At 46.4% G+C, this 12,874-nt stretch overlaps 1 protein-coding gene across 3 annotated transcripts; it reads right to left on the bottom strand.

The window, feature by feature from the left end:
* Positions 1-837: 837 nt before the first annotated feature.
* Positions 838-12,122, bottom strand: LOC121297227. 3 transcript variants are annotated; one of them, XM_041223391.1, is made up of 9 exons: positions 12,000-12,122; positions 10,436-10,842; positions 10,067-10,139; positions 5,401-9,451; positions 4,819-4,899; positions 4,414-4,669; positions 3,902-4,035; positions 3,659-3,730; positions 838-3,067 (listed from the first exon to the last, which is right to left on the bottom strand). In XM_041223391.1, the coding sequence occupies exons 2-9, from the start codon at positions 10,820-10,822 to the stop codon at positions 2,803-2,805; spliced, it is 5,319 nt and encodes a 1,772-aa protein (XP_041079325.1). In that variant the 5' UTR covers positions 10,823-10,842; positions 12,000-12,122; the 3' UTR covers positions 838-2,802. The 3 variants fall into 3 exon arrangements, with proteins under 3 accessions (XP_041079325.1, XP_041079326.1, XP_041079327.1); XM_041223392.1 differs by having other exon boundaries at positions 3,902-4,032; XM_041223393.1 differs by lacking the exon at positions 4,819-4,899 and having other exon boundaries at positions 839-3,067.
* Positions 12,123-12,874: the final 752 nt, after the last annotated feature.

The raw sequence follows: 12,874 nt of genomic DNA, 5'->3' as shown, positions 1-12,874 counted from the left end.
CATATATATAAATATATATATTTTTAATATATTTTTATCATACAACTGGTTATTTTATTGCATATCTTCTCTGAAAAAACAGCATACAATACATTGTTAATAAACATCTTCTTTTTGTTTGTCGATATTCTGCAGTTCTGCAAACAGGACGTCTGCAGCATGTAATGAACTCCTTTCACCATGAAGATGCTCTGCATCACTAAAGAGTCAAATCCGATCGCTCAGCAATACAAACTCTGCCAGCAAAACGGTTTTACTAATGCATTCTCCGGAGGGAGCAGAACAGGGGGTCCCAGGCAGCTACAAACGGCAGAGGCGTTTGGGAAGACGCGTAAACTGTCACGTTGGTTGTGCAGTAACCATTTTGGATAAATGGGATTGTAAAGGGCTCTCAGTATTGGGTGCTTCTGCTTGTTTCAATAGCTCTTGGGAACGTTTGCAGTATTAAGCAGAAGAAAGGTTATGAGTTAACAGATTTCAATCTAAAAGCAAACTTTAAATCATGATGTTGATTCTATACTCTTTATTCTGTTTTGTGATTATTGTTTTTTTGTGCACCTATTTATTTCATTGTAACTTCAAGCCACATTAAACGCACGCATCATCATACTGACGCCCTCTTTTGGTGTTGAGTGAAGCCGCTTGTCTTTTACTGCTCAAGTCTGCATTTCCACACGTTTTCAGTAATAATTGCGTGGAATGTCTTGGAACTCTTACAATTAATGATCCTACTGTAGTAAATCCACTTCCAAAAAGCACCACCCCAGCCCAAACATTATTTTAAAAAAAATGTATCAGATAAGTGCATTCAAGGCAACTAAGGTTTAAAACAAATGTTACTTTATTTCATAAATAAAAACTAAACCAAAAAAAAGGTCACAATGATTAAACAGTAAACTAGTGTTTCTTTAACAGATGTGCTATTCCTGATCATACAGATAAAAGAGTTTGAGATGTGAAGCTTCATATATTACACACACGGAGAGAGAGACACGATTCACAAAACCCCAGTGTAATACAGTGTATGATCAAATACACATGGATATCTGTGTGCTGCATTCACACTTGGACGATGCTTTAAAAATTTACCAGCTAATATGTACATCGATTGCCAAGTCAACGTATTTCTTCAAAAACCAGGACAGCAAACAAATGAATCCACTACCTAAAAAAAAGAGGCAAGTACTCACACAAACGCAAAGTTCTGTTTGATAAGGGGGGGTTATAATAATAATATTGGGAGAATGGAATTGGCTTTTTTCTTTTTGGTTTTGTTTAATAAAAGTAAATCACCTGTACCAATAGGGAATCTGAAAAAAACAACCCATATAAACACACAGAGTGCTTGATCATTCCTAGCAGGTGAGCAAGAGTTTCACAATGTGTAAAAGCACATCAGCTTAAAATTAAAAATCACTACCATCTCCACTGAACTGCCCCTAAGAACTACTGGTGCTCTGTCCCTGTGGAGGAGCCCGTTCCCATGGCAACGGCACACACGCCAGAACGCTGCCCGAGTCAGACATGTCACCCCGAAGCGGTTTTATTTTGCATCGGCCTTGAATTGAGCTGTTACTGTTTCCTTTATTTTTTTTAGCCCTTGGGTTATTTCTCCCCCACCCCCTCACACTGTTCGTATTTCACTTTTTAAAAAGGTATCTAAAAACGAAAGGAAACAAAAGCCAACATCACACACATTTGGGGCAATTTCGATTTTTCTGAATAGGAACTAGCGTTTCAGAAAAAAAGATTTTTGAAATACCAGCTTGTGTTTGTGTGCAATAACCTCTTACTGTTCACAAATATTACTGTCGACAATTGAATTGAATCCAACGTTTGGCTAATAGAACTGGCTGGCTAATGATGTCTAAATATTTGAAATCTAACTACAGGAGGTAATATTAGGCTACAAATATCAGTCTTTTCCTCCTCAAGAAATATCAGAGGAAAATGAATAAATAATACCAAGGAAACAAGTTTCTACACTTGCATTTCACATTGCGATGCTAACAAATGCAATTATTATTTTTCTTTCGTTATAAAACAGCAACAATTATTTTTTGACAGCAACTCTTCCAAAAATACTGTCGTTCTGAAGGCAACCTATTGTAGTGATGCGTACAGGTGAAAGGAAATGTGAACAGCCGTGTTTCTTTAACAGGGATCTAACAACGTGTACAATACTTTGAGAAAGAGCTACATCACTGTTTCCCATTACTTTGGCAAGGCTGAATATCAAAGCGCATTATTTTGTTTAGAATGTGCAAAAAGAACAGACGTTACTGCAACAAAGTACGATAGAAAAAAGAAGAAGGGAGAATGATAATCCGATCCTTGCGGTCGCGTTTTAGTTTTGCAAAGTGCTCGGTTTTGTTTTGCTTTCCTGACGGGTGTTTTAATAAATCCAGCGCACGCAGGCGTAGGTCTTTCCCTCCCCTGTTTTAATAATAATACTGCAGTTACAACTTCACACTCTGGAAGTACCCGATTCACTGCACCAACAGAGACGCTCACAGTTACACAGAGCAGTGGCTGCCCTTACCGCTGCTCCACCACAGATACGGACCAATCCAAGGTTTAGTTTCATCCCTGGTCCAAACTAAACAGCGTGCAGTCTCAAGAGGCAGGGGTAGAGCGTGGGCACTGGAGAGCAGTGCAGGTTTGAAAATAAATACTGAGGTCCCACCAGGAACTGGAGCCACTTATAGAGGAGTGTGGAGACACTGAAGGCAGATAAGAAAAGCAGGGATCAAGATGGGATCAGTGAAGCCAGTGATTTTAAACAGCGGCTCCACACAGGGCTCAGATGTTGATGTGCTCGGTGTTGAAGAAGTGCTCCAGCGCGCTCAGCTTCTCCACGAGCAGCACATCCAGCTCTGCACAGCCCTGCTTCGCTGCCTTCCTGCCCCGCGTGCGGCTGCTCTTCAGCTTCACCCCGGTCCTGGCGCGCCTCTTACGGGGCACTGTGAAGTCCTGGAACTCCAGGACCCTCTTGCGTTTCTGCTGCCCGATGCACACCAGCGTGCCGTTCTTCTCCTTCGGCTCCTCGAAGATGGTTTCCAGGCTCCTGCACAGAGGAAGACGACACTTCAGACTAGAGCCGATTATTGGGCTTCAGCTCTGCGTAGAAATCGGGTGCGGACAGACAGGTAAGGGTCGTGGGTGTGGCTCGGGCTGATTTACTAGTCAAAGTGAAGCCAGTGGAGAAGAAGAGGCTGCCTGGGTTTCTAACGATTGCTGCTTTTATTACACTCCATGGAGAGCAGCGATCCACATGCACAAACCCAAGCAGCTGTTTCTTCACTAGGAATGGGAAATCAGCCCAATGGTAAACGGCCCTCACATGCGAAGAGCATGATTTGAACAATCAGTTCATGCAGCACTACTCGTGACTGACTGTAATAGTTAGCAGGCCCTACTGTTGAAGGCTAAGGCTAATATTCAAAGAAAAAAGAAAACTAAAAAGAAAGAGGATCTGTAGATAGCATGACTAAACGACCAGAAAGCAGTACAGTGTATTTCTGCCAATACCACCAGCACACGTGATCGGGGCAGCATGCTTCTTGGCTGTGTGATATCATTAAACAAGCAGGAAGGTCCTGACAGGCAGGATGTGGGAGAATTGGGAGAGGAGGAGTTTCCAGTGAGATAACCAGACCTGTTGGAAGGCGGAGACTTGTAGTTTTTGTTGGTGTAGATCTCCTCCAGGCTGAATTCCTTCTTCTTTAATCTGAAGAAAAACAAAAAGCTGCTGAATTCACAGAGTGGCTACGAGGACACAAATGGACTTGAATGTGCCCTATGTAAGACCTAGACCAGCCAGCTGTTTTTTAGTTAGCAACACGCGCGCACGCACGCACGCACGCACGCACACACACACACACATTCCCGGTAAGCGCACCTCTTTGGTTTCGGTAGCCCCATAGGGGTTAGACTGTTGTCCGGTTTGGGGACAGTTTTCCGAATGCGGATTTGGGAAACCCTCTTGGTCCTCTGCCCCGGCTCGCTCACCAGGCTCTTCTCGAGAACGCTCTGCTGTCAGGGGGGGTGGGGGGGGTGGGGGTGTGTGAAACACACGACACATGAGCGCGCAAAACACCGGCAGCGCCGCAAAGCAGCGAGCGCTGCAACAGTATCTCCACACCCTTGTTTTCTTCTATTATGAAGGTATTGCATGCGACTCATGTCAATGACAAACTGCTGTAACAAACAAAAAGACCTTCTGTATACTACCGATAAACAAAAAAATCACAACTGTGGCACCAGTTCAAAGAAAGAGACCTGCTGCATGACATTTACAACGTGTTCCAGTGATCTCTGGAGCCATCCACACCACAAAAGAGAGAGCTTATTCCACATGGGGGAAGATCAAAGGTAAAGCCCCCCCCCCTCCCCGTGGTTATGAGTGCCTACCTCTTTCATCTCTGGATAGCTCACACCCAGGATCTCAGGCAGCGCCGAGGATCGCTGGGCGGAGTCACTCGCACGACATTCCATACAGGAGGCTGTTGGCAGGCTCGACCAGGCCATGAGGGAGTTTGGTCTGATCTGTGCAGCTGTCTGGTCGAGCAGTGCAAAGACAGGTTCTGGAACGGGCCGGTCCGATATAGGCAACAACGGCACCAGGCATGGCTCTCTCTTTAAAGTGCAGTCGAGTTGTTTGAGGTTACTGCAATGGAAAGAGGAGACTGACTGTACTTGTACACACCAGGGTCAAGCTTTGTTTAACAGCATTCCCTCTAGTTTCTATAGGCACTGCTTGAAGATGTGGGACAATCCTCAGCTTTTCCCCAGGCAGCGAAGCGTGCAATCCCTTACCTTTCATTAGCAACACCTGCTGCTGCACGGTCTTCAGCAAATGAGCTGGCTACAAAGCACTCCAGCAACTGCCTTGCATAGCTGCAATTCAGAATATACATGGAACAAACACACTGAAATAAAATGGGTCATTTTGAGTGACCTTGACCACAGCTACCCCCCCCCCACCCCACTAGTCTGCAGTGCTGCAACAGGTCACACGAGTTAAAACGGTACTGAAACTAACAACGTTTTTTACTGCACATTTATTTTGTATTGGTCTTGTCTGCTCTGTGATTTATGTTTCTGGTACTTCAATTGAATCCAGAATCAGCAGCAACCCTTTGAATTAAAAGGGACAGAGACTGAGAGAACTGTTTTGCTCACTCATCACAGAACTGTGATACTGAAATGTGGTTTCTACAGCTGCAGACAGGACTGCGTTTCGTTATGATGGTACACTTCAGGTTACAGCTCATTTCAGACAACCAGGGTTTATATTAGCAGAGGATTATAGCAGATTAGCCTATTGTATGTTCACAAAACATGCATACTTTTTTTTGTATGAAAGCATTTTCAGTCGATGTTTGTTCGTTTTTGTACCTGCGTTCCATGTCGAGGCAGGAGAAGGTAGTGAAGTCAGGCAGGCAGGCCGCTGGCCCCCGACTGCTCCAGGCTGCGACGATCCTTCCCAGAGAGTAGTGCAACGAGGGAAAGAGGCTCTCCTTCAGGATCAAGGAAGACCCCTTCAGCCCCTCCTCAAACTGGGACAGGAACCTCTTCTGGACCGCAGGGACCCTCCTGCCCAGGCAGCGCCGGCGAGTCCAGACCCGGTAACAAGCCTGAGAGGAAAGGGCTAAAACAGTGTGCAGCCCGAACCTGGAGAACGGAGAAGAGGAAGCAGTCCACCACTCAAGCTCCTGACATTCACTGAAACTGCAGCTTCTGCAGCTGGGCTCGCTGCTCCCAGAGCAAGTAAACAAAACGGGGTGCAAATCACTACTGAAGCCTGCGAGCGTGGTGTTCTGGAGAATGCTGTGGTAACCTGCGGTTGCTGAAAAATTTGGAGAGGAGGAGGAACAAGTCCATTCTGAAGAGAGAGAGGAGTAGGAGGATGAAGGAGGTTGGATAGATTCTTCATGCAACATGAGGTTTGAAGAAGCACAGTGCTGCATCAAAGACTTCTTATCATCATCACCACTGGACGGTAAAGACGACATAGACCCCAATCTAACATGGAAAGAAACTGGAAAGATGGGGGTAGTAAAGGTCACCAAGGGTTTCCAGCGATCCGTTTGGTACAAGGAAACCTTGGATAGATCCGCACTGCAGGATAGTGCAAGAGACTGAAAGGTTACATTCTTCAAAGAGTGTCCCTTTAAACGGGGAAGCCTGCAACAAAAACTGTTGCACCAGTAAGGTTTTAATTTTGTCATTGTGCACACAGAGATGTCAGCTGCTCCGGCTTTTAGCCCTTTGTCTAATCTGTACGGCAAGACTTTGGACGATCTATAAAAAGGTCTGAACTTTTGAGGGCTCCTAACCGGCACCAGGCTACTGGCCACGTTAGATAACTTCAACAGCAGAGGTTCCTGGATATTATTCTGAGCCTTTACACTGCTGTGCAGCATATTAAGGGAAGCCTTGTGTGGCTTGCACGCCCCGTTTCTTACAGAAGGGAAAGCCCTTTCCTCCTTGGGCAGGTTTGCTTTCAGAACTGCGCCGCTATGAACTGCGTGGTTCATGGTTTCACTAGACTCATGGTCTAGGTCTGCAATGTTGGCTACTTGGGTCCTAATAAATACTTGAGCGTTTGATTCCCTCATTCTTCTTAGATCCTGCAATGGCTCTGGCACCTTGCTCCCTGCCTTGCAACTCCTCCCTGGCTGTTTCCGTAACTCTACTGCCCTCTTCTTTCTAGGCAGCTTTCCGAACTCTCCTTCAACCCCAGCGGGTGCTTTTCCAGGCTCGACGGGGACGCTGTGGCTGTGCGTGCGGCTTGTGCAAGGCAGGTCAGAGCTGCTTGTTTTTGAGCAGTCGTCAATTTCAGTTGGAGGCGTACGTTTTTGATGACAGCACTCAGAAGTGTGAGGAGCACTGGGGTCATGTAAAGTGCATTCTGTGGTTCTCTCCCCCTCAGAGAGAACAGTTCCTTCCGCAAGCTTTTCATACAACGCTCTCTCTAACAAAGCCTGGTCGCTCTGGCTGCATGCCACAATGCTTGCAGCATGCAGGGGGGAGGTGCTCTTCTTGTATACAGCTGGCTCGTGCTCCATTTTTTCCAATGGAACCCCTGCAATCTCCTCGCTCCCGCCACCCAGCTCAGAACTGAGTGTTTTTGTGTCAGCAGGTTGTTGATTAATAAACAGGCTATTTTTTAATACAGCCCAACCCTCAGCCGAAGCTTCCACCTGGAGGTCTATTGAGGTCAGGCTTTTGACTTGGCTGTGTGAAGGCCCTTCGGTGAAGTCCAATTCTTCATCGGAGGCACGCTGTCTTTCAGCATCTTCTTCTGCTCCTTTGCAAGACTGCCCTTTATCAGGTGTCGCCTCGTCATCACAACCAGTTCTGAAATGACCAGGAAGGTCCAATCGATTCTCATGCAGTTCTGAACTTTCTGCACTATATCTTTCCCCGTCTCCAGAACCATCACAACTGGTTTGTAAATGAGTGGCAGGGTCCACTGGATCCTCGTGGATTTCCGATTCTTTTGCATGACAGTTTGGAATTACCTGACAGCTACCTTGGCTTTGTGACGTCTCGTTGCAGTCCAGTTCACCTTCACAGGGCACCTTGCAATCCTCCCTGGACTGCCAGGTTGTCTCAATGCTTTCGGTTTCTTTTAAAGATTTTTCCTTATCATTCAAAGTACTGAGACCTCCCGACTCCAGCTCAACAGTTCTACACACGCTTTCTGTAGTGCTGTCACTAACGGCAGCTGTTTTGCAACCTTGCCTGGGTTGTGGCGGGATCTCAACGCTTCCCGAAACTAGTCTACTTTCAGATTCTGTTAAAGGTTTTTCCACATCAGTCACACTGCTCAGCGTTTCCTGCTCCAATGCCCCACACAAGCTGTTCACTGCCGCACCATCAGCAACAGCCGCTGCTCCTGCACCATCCGGAGTTATATCAGTGGCTGGCTTGTTTTTGAGTGCCGATGGATTTCCTACTGAAGGTTCAGCGGTACCTAAGGTATCTTTTTCATCTTCAGAGTTTAACTGGGATCTGCGATCTGTCCGACACTCTGAAACCCCAAGTTTCACTCCGTCTCCCCCAGACGCCGTCCCCCTATCTGGGTCTCTTTCCCCGAGCGCGCCAGCACTTCCAGTTCGGTCTGCTGAAACCCCTGCCCCAATATCTGTGGCAGCTTCAGAGGTTGCACTCTGCTCCAGCTTATCTTCAGTCTTTTGCTTTGCTACCAAAGTCGCTTCACTGTTTTCCAATCGCACGTCACACTGCTTTTCAGTCAGGGCCTCTTCACCGTGTGCTGCCTGCCTGGAGAGGTCCGTTCCATCTTGCAGCAGCTCCACAGCATCTTCCTCCCCAGATAACCGCACAGAGAAATCACTTTCCAGAGGCTGAGCTGCTCCCCGGCTCTCGGTTTCCAGTGTACCACAAGCTTGAGGCGTCGCACTCTGGCCCCTGGTGGTTTCTGAAGGAGCTCTAGCTGGCACATTGTCACCCAGGGGACAGCAGCCACTTTTATTCAGGTGTTTTGCTGGGACGCTGCTTGTGATTTTAGAGTCAGAAGACACCTTGATATTCCTATTGCATGGTGAACAATAATTGCAGTCAGAGGCACAGTGCTTGTATGCCGAGCTGCCGAGCCCTGCGGAACACGGGGTGCCGTCCTTTACAGAGCCCCCCTCCCGGGTCCAAGTCGGGGTCACACACTCACAAGGCACGGCATGCTCTGCCTGGTCCATTTCTGAACGGGTCAGGACAGGAACATCGCGTCCCTCATCCGCTGGTTCTGCTTCCGAAATCACTTCCGACTGACTTTCAGTGGAGAGTTCAGCTGGGAGCCTTTCTAAACCTTCTCCACGGACAGAATCCTCAGCTTCCTTCTGTTCCGAATGGCTGCGATCGACTCCGAGCACGACCTCGATCTCAGCGCAGACGCCCAAGATCTCGTCTTCGTCGTGCGGCCTGATGTAAGGTGCGAGTTCGTCGAACCTGGAGTGCACCCAGTGGTTATCTATAAGATCCTGTCCTACCCCAGTACTCTGGGTAGCAGCAACATTTTGCCCTGAACTCTCCATCTTTGCAACAGACACATCTTTAAGCTCTGCCTGTGAAAGCTTGTTCTCTAAAAGGTTACCGCAGGGCAGAAGTTCCCCAGCTTCATGTGCAGAGCCTCCACAGGGATGATTATTAGCACTAAGACTGGTTGTGTTAGACTCCTCATTTCCATCACCAATGCAAAGGGGGTTCCGAGTCTTTGTTTCCACTTGTTCCATTTCCATGGAAACCACTTCAGGGGCCCAAGCCGCTGCGGATGCAGCATTGTTTGGACCAGCCATGACCCGGCCCGTTTTCACTTCAGATTTCTTTATTGGGAAACATGAGCTCTCTGATCCGGTCAGTTCTCTCCCGCAGGTCCCCGCTGCACTCCCTTCCAATCCTTCAGCATCAACATCCATGTTGGTAAAGTCTAAACAGAAAAGGGAACAAGAATGAAACAGTGGAGAGAATGGCAACTCTTCTTGGCCTGAACAGCCATCTCAGGGATGGAAATAAGACTCCCACTGCATAGCAGATTGGTCCACTCCTGGTTTTACTACGAGTTTAATGAGACATTTGCAGTAAAACCTGGAATGGGTGAAACTGCTACACATTAGGAGTCATATTTCCATCCCGGCTCCTGTGTGCATCTGTTGGTGCAGCACATTATTAGCAGCCCTCAATTCAATGAAATGTTTTCAGTAAACACTTTTTAATACACAGCTTTACAGTACATGCGTTTTAAATCTCCCACTTCTTCACACCAGAATTTAGGCAGGACAGCAAACCAATTTCACTTCTCAGTATCTTTCACCCGACAACTTGTTCCTGATCAAACATGGTAGGAAGTAAATCAGGAATATGTTTGATTATGTTTGCAATGGATAATTAACGGTATGGATATGGATCACTCCCTGATGCTGCGATTACATTTTATCTGATAAAAAAAGACAAGCTGGAGCCTTTCCTTACTAAACAGTACCCACACCTCCTTGTTGTCCCCAACTTTGGGGATTAAGACTCTCACAAGCTGAGGAACGCCTACCTGCTTCAAGGCCGATGGGCCGTGCCATTACTGCAGCGCTGCACTGTGCGACTGCGATTTCATTTCCCTGTGCCTAAAATAAAACAAAAACAATAAACATACACAATTACATAAAAAAACAAGCCTGGATAATGATGAGTGCCTGAAAATGTGTCACTGAACTGCAGAACTTTACTCAAAACCAGACAGCTCTCAACCTTCCCACTGTGAATCTATTAAATGAAACTTCATAGAAAGATTTTACTAGAATATGTTCGCAAATGGTATGCAGACTACTTTAAAACTTTTGTTTTCTTTTTCAAATTACTGCCGTTAACTCTCTCATGTTGTGAAGCAAAATTCCAAAGATCCACATCCCTCCCTCCTCACCTGACTTGCGCCGCCCCCTTGCATGGGACTCAAAGCCAGCTCAGTCCTGCAGTCTGTCCTCACTCCTCCTTCCCCGTTACCTTCACCACTTGCAACAGAGCCAAGTTCTTCTTTGCATCTCCCCTCAGCGTGCATTTCACCAGTCTCGTCTTCGGACACCTCACACTTCCAAACAGGGGGACTGGCCGACGGCCCCTCGAAGCAGCCCTGGAGCTCTGGCAGGCTGGATTCGACTCCTCCAGCCGCCCCGGCAGGTCTGTCAGGGGTTTGAGGTGTTTCCCTGGGCTGCAGCTCAGCACATACATCCCGGGGCAGGTCGGAGAGGGAATCTGGTGCTAAAGCTAACCGCTGAGCGCTCTCCAAATCGGCAGTGACCGTCAACAGCATCACGACCTGATGGTGCAGCCCTGCAGAAAAGAGTGACCAGACAGCATCAGACCACCTCTGCCCTACTGATCCACTTAACCAGGCTGTAGCCCCAGAGTAGGGCCAATCTCCTCGCTCTGCACAGGGTGCTGTTTTTTTAATAGTTACTTCATTGAATTGGGTTACTTAAATATTTGAGGTGCTGAAAATCAGTTCAATGCAACTTCTGTTCTAAAAAGTGTAGGTGCACCAGGGATAGAAATCAGGCTCTTATTGCCTAGCAGTTTCACCCAGTCCAGGTTTTACTGCAAGCTTGATCAGCCACAGTGTGTGCAGGTAACCCCGGGTCTGTCTTACTGACCTTACAGTAAAACCAGGAATGGCTCGAGGTAAGAAACAGCAGAACACGGGGAGTTCAGCATGGCTTCAACAGCTAGATAGCAACAAACTTAACAGGGCACAAAGCATTCAAACATACCCCTAAAAGCATATGCATCCATATTTCGAAAGCGCAATTGTTATTAATGTACACATTGGCTATTAATAAGTTTGATTTGAGCATCGATGTGAACTCAGTCAATCAGGAAAATGAAGGGATTTTTGTGTTGATACCTGTTCAATAAAACACCACGTAATCATTCTTACATTGACAGCAGCTATGAATTTGACCAATGTTTCTATAAAATGAAGGAGGTGTCTGTGCCTGCTGTGGACACGGCGTCTCGTTTCAGAGGAGATGGGACACCATGCTGCTGTCACCTGTACGTCATCTCTTTCAATAACGCGCAGCACGAGATGCTTCTGCCTTGGTTTTAAATGAAAATAAAATGACTTAAACCGTTCGTGCAAACCATCATTTGCTCCGGAAGTACAATTCAAATGAACAATCCTCCCCCCCCCGTTGTTAAGAATTAGTATATAATACAATAAAGACATTGTGTTCTGCTATTGCGAAGCTATTTGCCGTTTTGTCTTCAAACACATTATTAAATACTGAAGTGAAAAAAAAGGGTACAAGCGCCTACAAAAAAACACACCCTTTGCGCAACAGACTGAGAAGTAGTATTTCTTTCCATAGCAACCACTGCAGAAGACACCGACCGCACACAGGCTTATGATCAGCCATGTATAGTTCAGTTGTAAGTCGAATTGCACGGGTCTGTGTGACTTCTCTAACCGCAAGAAAACTGCCACTTACCTCTTCCAAAACTGCGTCTCACCCAAGCTACTCGCACACGGCACGGCACGGTTCGCTCCAACCCGCGCTACACTTTCCGCTCCATCCTGACTACACTGTAGCAAACACCGTTACATCCACAGCTTCCGGCACAAACCTCCACACAGGCAGGGAGCCGATTGGCTCAGCGGCTCGGTAGCACCCAATACAGAGACAGAAGCAACGGATACGAAATATCGGTCATCTCCATGTGACACGCCATCTGACACATACTGGGGGAAAAAAACGTATTCCGTGTGCGTGTGCGTGTGCGTGTGCGTGTGCGTGTGCGTGTGCGTGTGCAGTGCAAGCTTGTTTGTTCGGGAAGGTGCAAAGCCATCTGAGTGACATCATAGACCAACATGTTAATCACTAAGCGCGCGCATGCGTGGGTTATTAAGTAATTACGTGCATGTGCAGTGGTTAGGGGGCCAGATTTTCAAAGCTCAAAGCTGTTCAATAATCGATAAGACTAATTCAGTATTTTACATATAGGCTATTGAGTGGATATTTAAACAGCCATCCTCTCACTCTTGGTATTAATTAGTTTTGTTTTGAAACCAGCTAGCTCATTTCAGTACAGTCCCGGCTGTATTATTTGTGGCTAATTAAAATAGATATCCATATTGTGTTATATATACTTATTGCTACGTTTTCATTGAGTTTATAATAATAATAATAATAATAATAATAATAATAATAATAATAATAATAATAATATTAATTATGTCGATCGTAATAATACATTTACGTTTTGGCATGACACTGTCAAATATTTTTATCCAGATTCTGCGAGCTCTGGCCTTTTACTGGAAAACCATGTCTCCGTCTTACCCAAGTTGACTGTCAAGACCCAG

This window comes from Polyodon spathula, chromosome 22, assembly GCF_017654505.1.
Source record: "Polyodon spathula isolate WHYD16114869_AA chromosome 22, ASM1765450v1, whole genome shotgun sequence".
In the NCBI taxonomy this organism is placed as follows: domain Eukaryota; kingdom Metazoa; phylum Chordata; class Actinopteri; order Acipenseriformes; family Polyodontidae; genus Polyodon; species Polyodon spathula.
The sequence above is the reverse complement of the archived record's forward strand: the minus strand, read 5'-3'. Positions and strand labels throughout refer to the sequence as shown.

Coding starts and splice junctions, on each gene's coding strand:
- LOC121297227 (XM_041223391.1), bottom strand. CDS start 10,822: ATGCTGTTGACGGTCACTGCCGATTTGGAGAGCGCTCAGCGGTTAGCT. Junction 4,670..4,818: donor GCAGGTGTTGCTAATGAAAG/GTAAGGGATTGC, acceptor TTTCCATTGCAG/TAACCTCAAACAACTCGACT. Junction 3,068..3,658: donor AAGTCTCCGCCTTCCAACAG/GTCTGGTTATCT, acceptor TCCTCTGTGCAG/GAGCCTGGAAACCATCTTCG.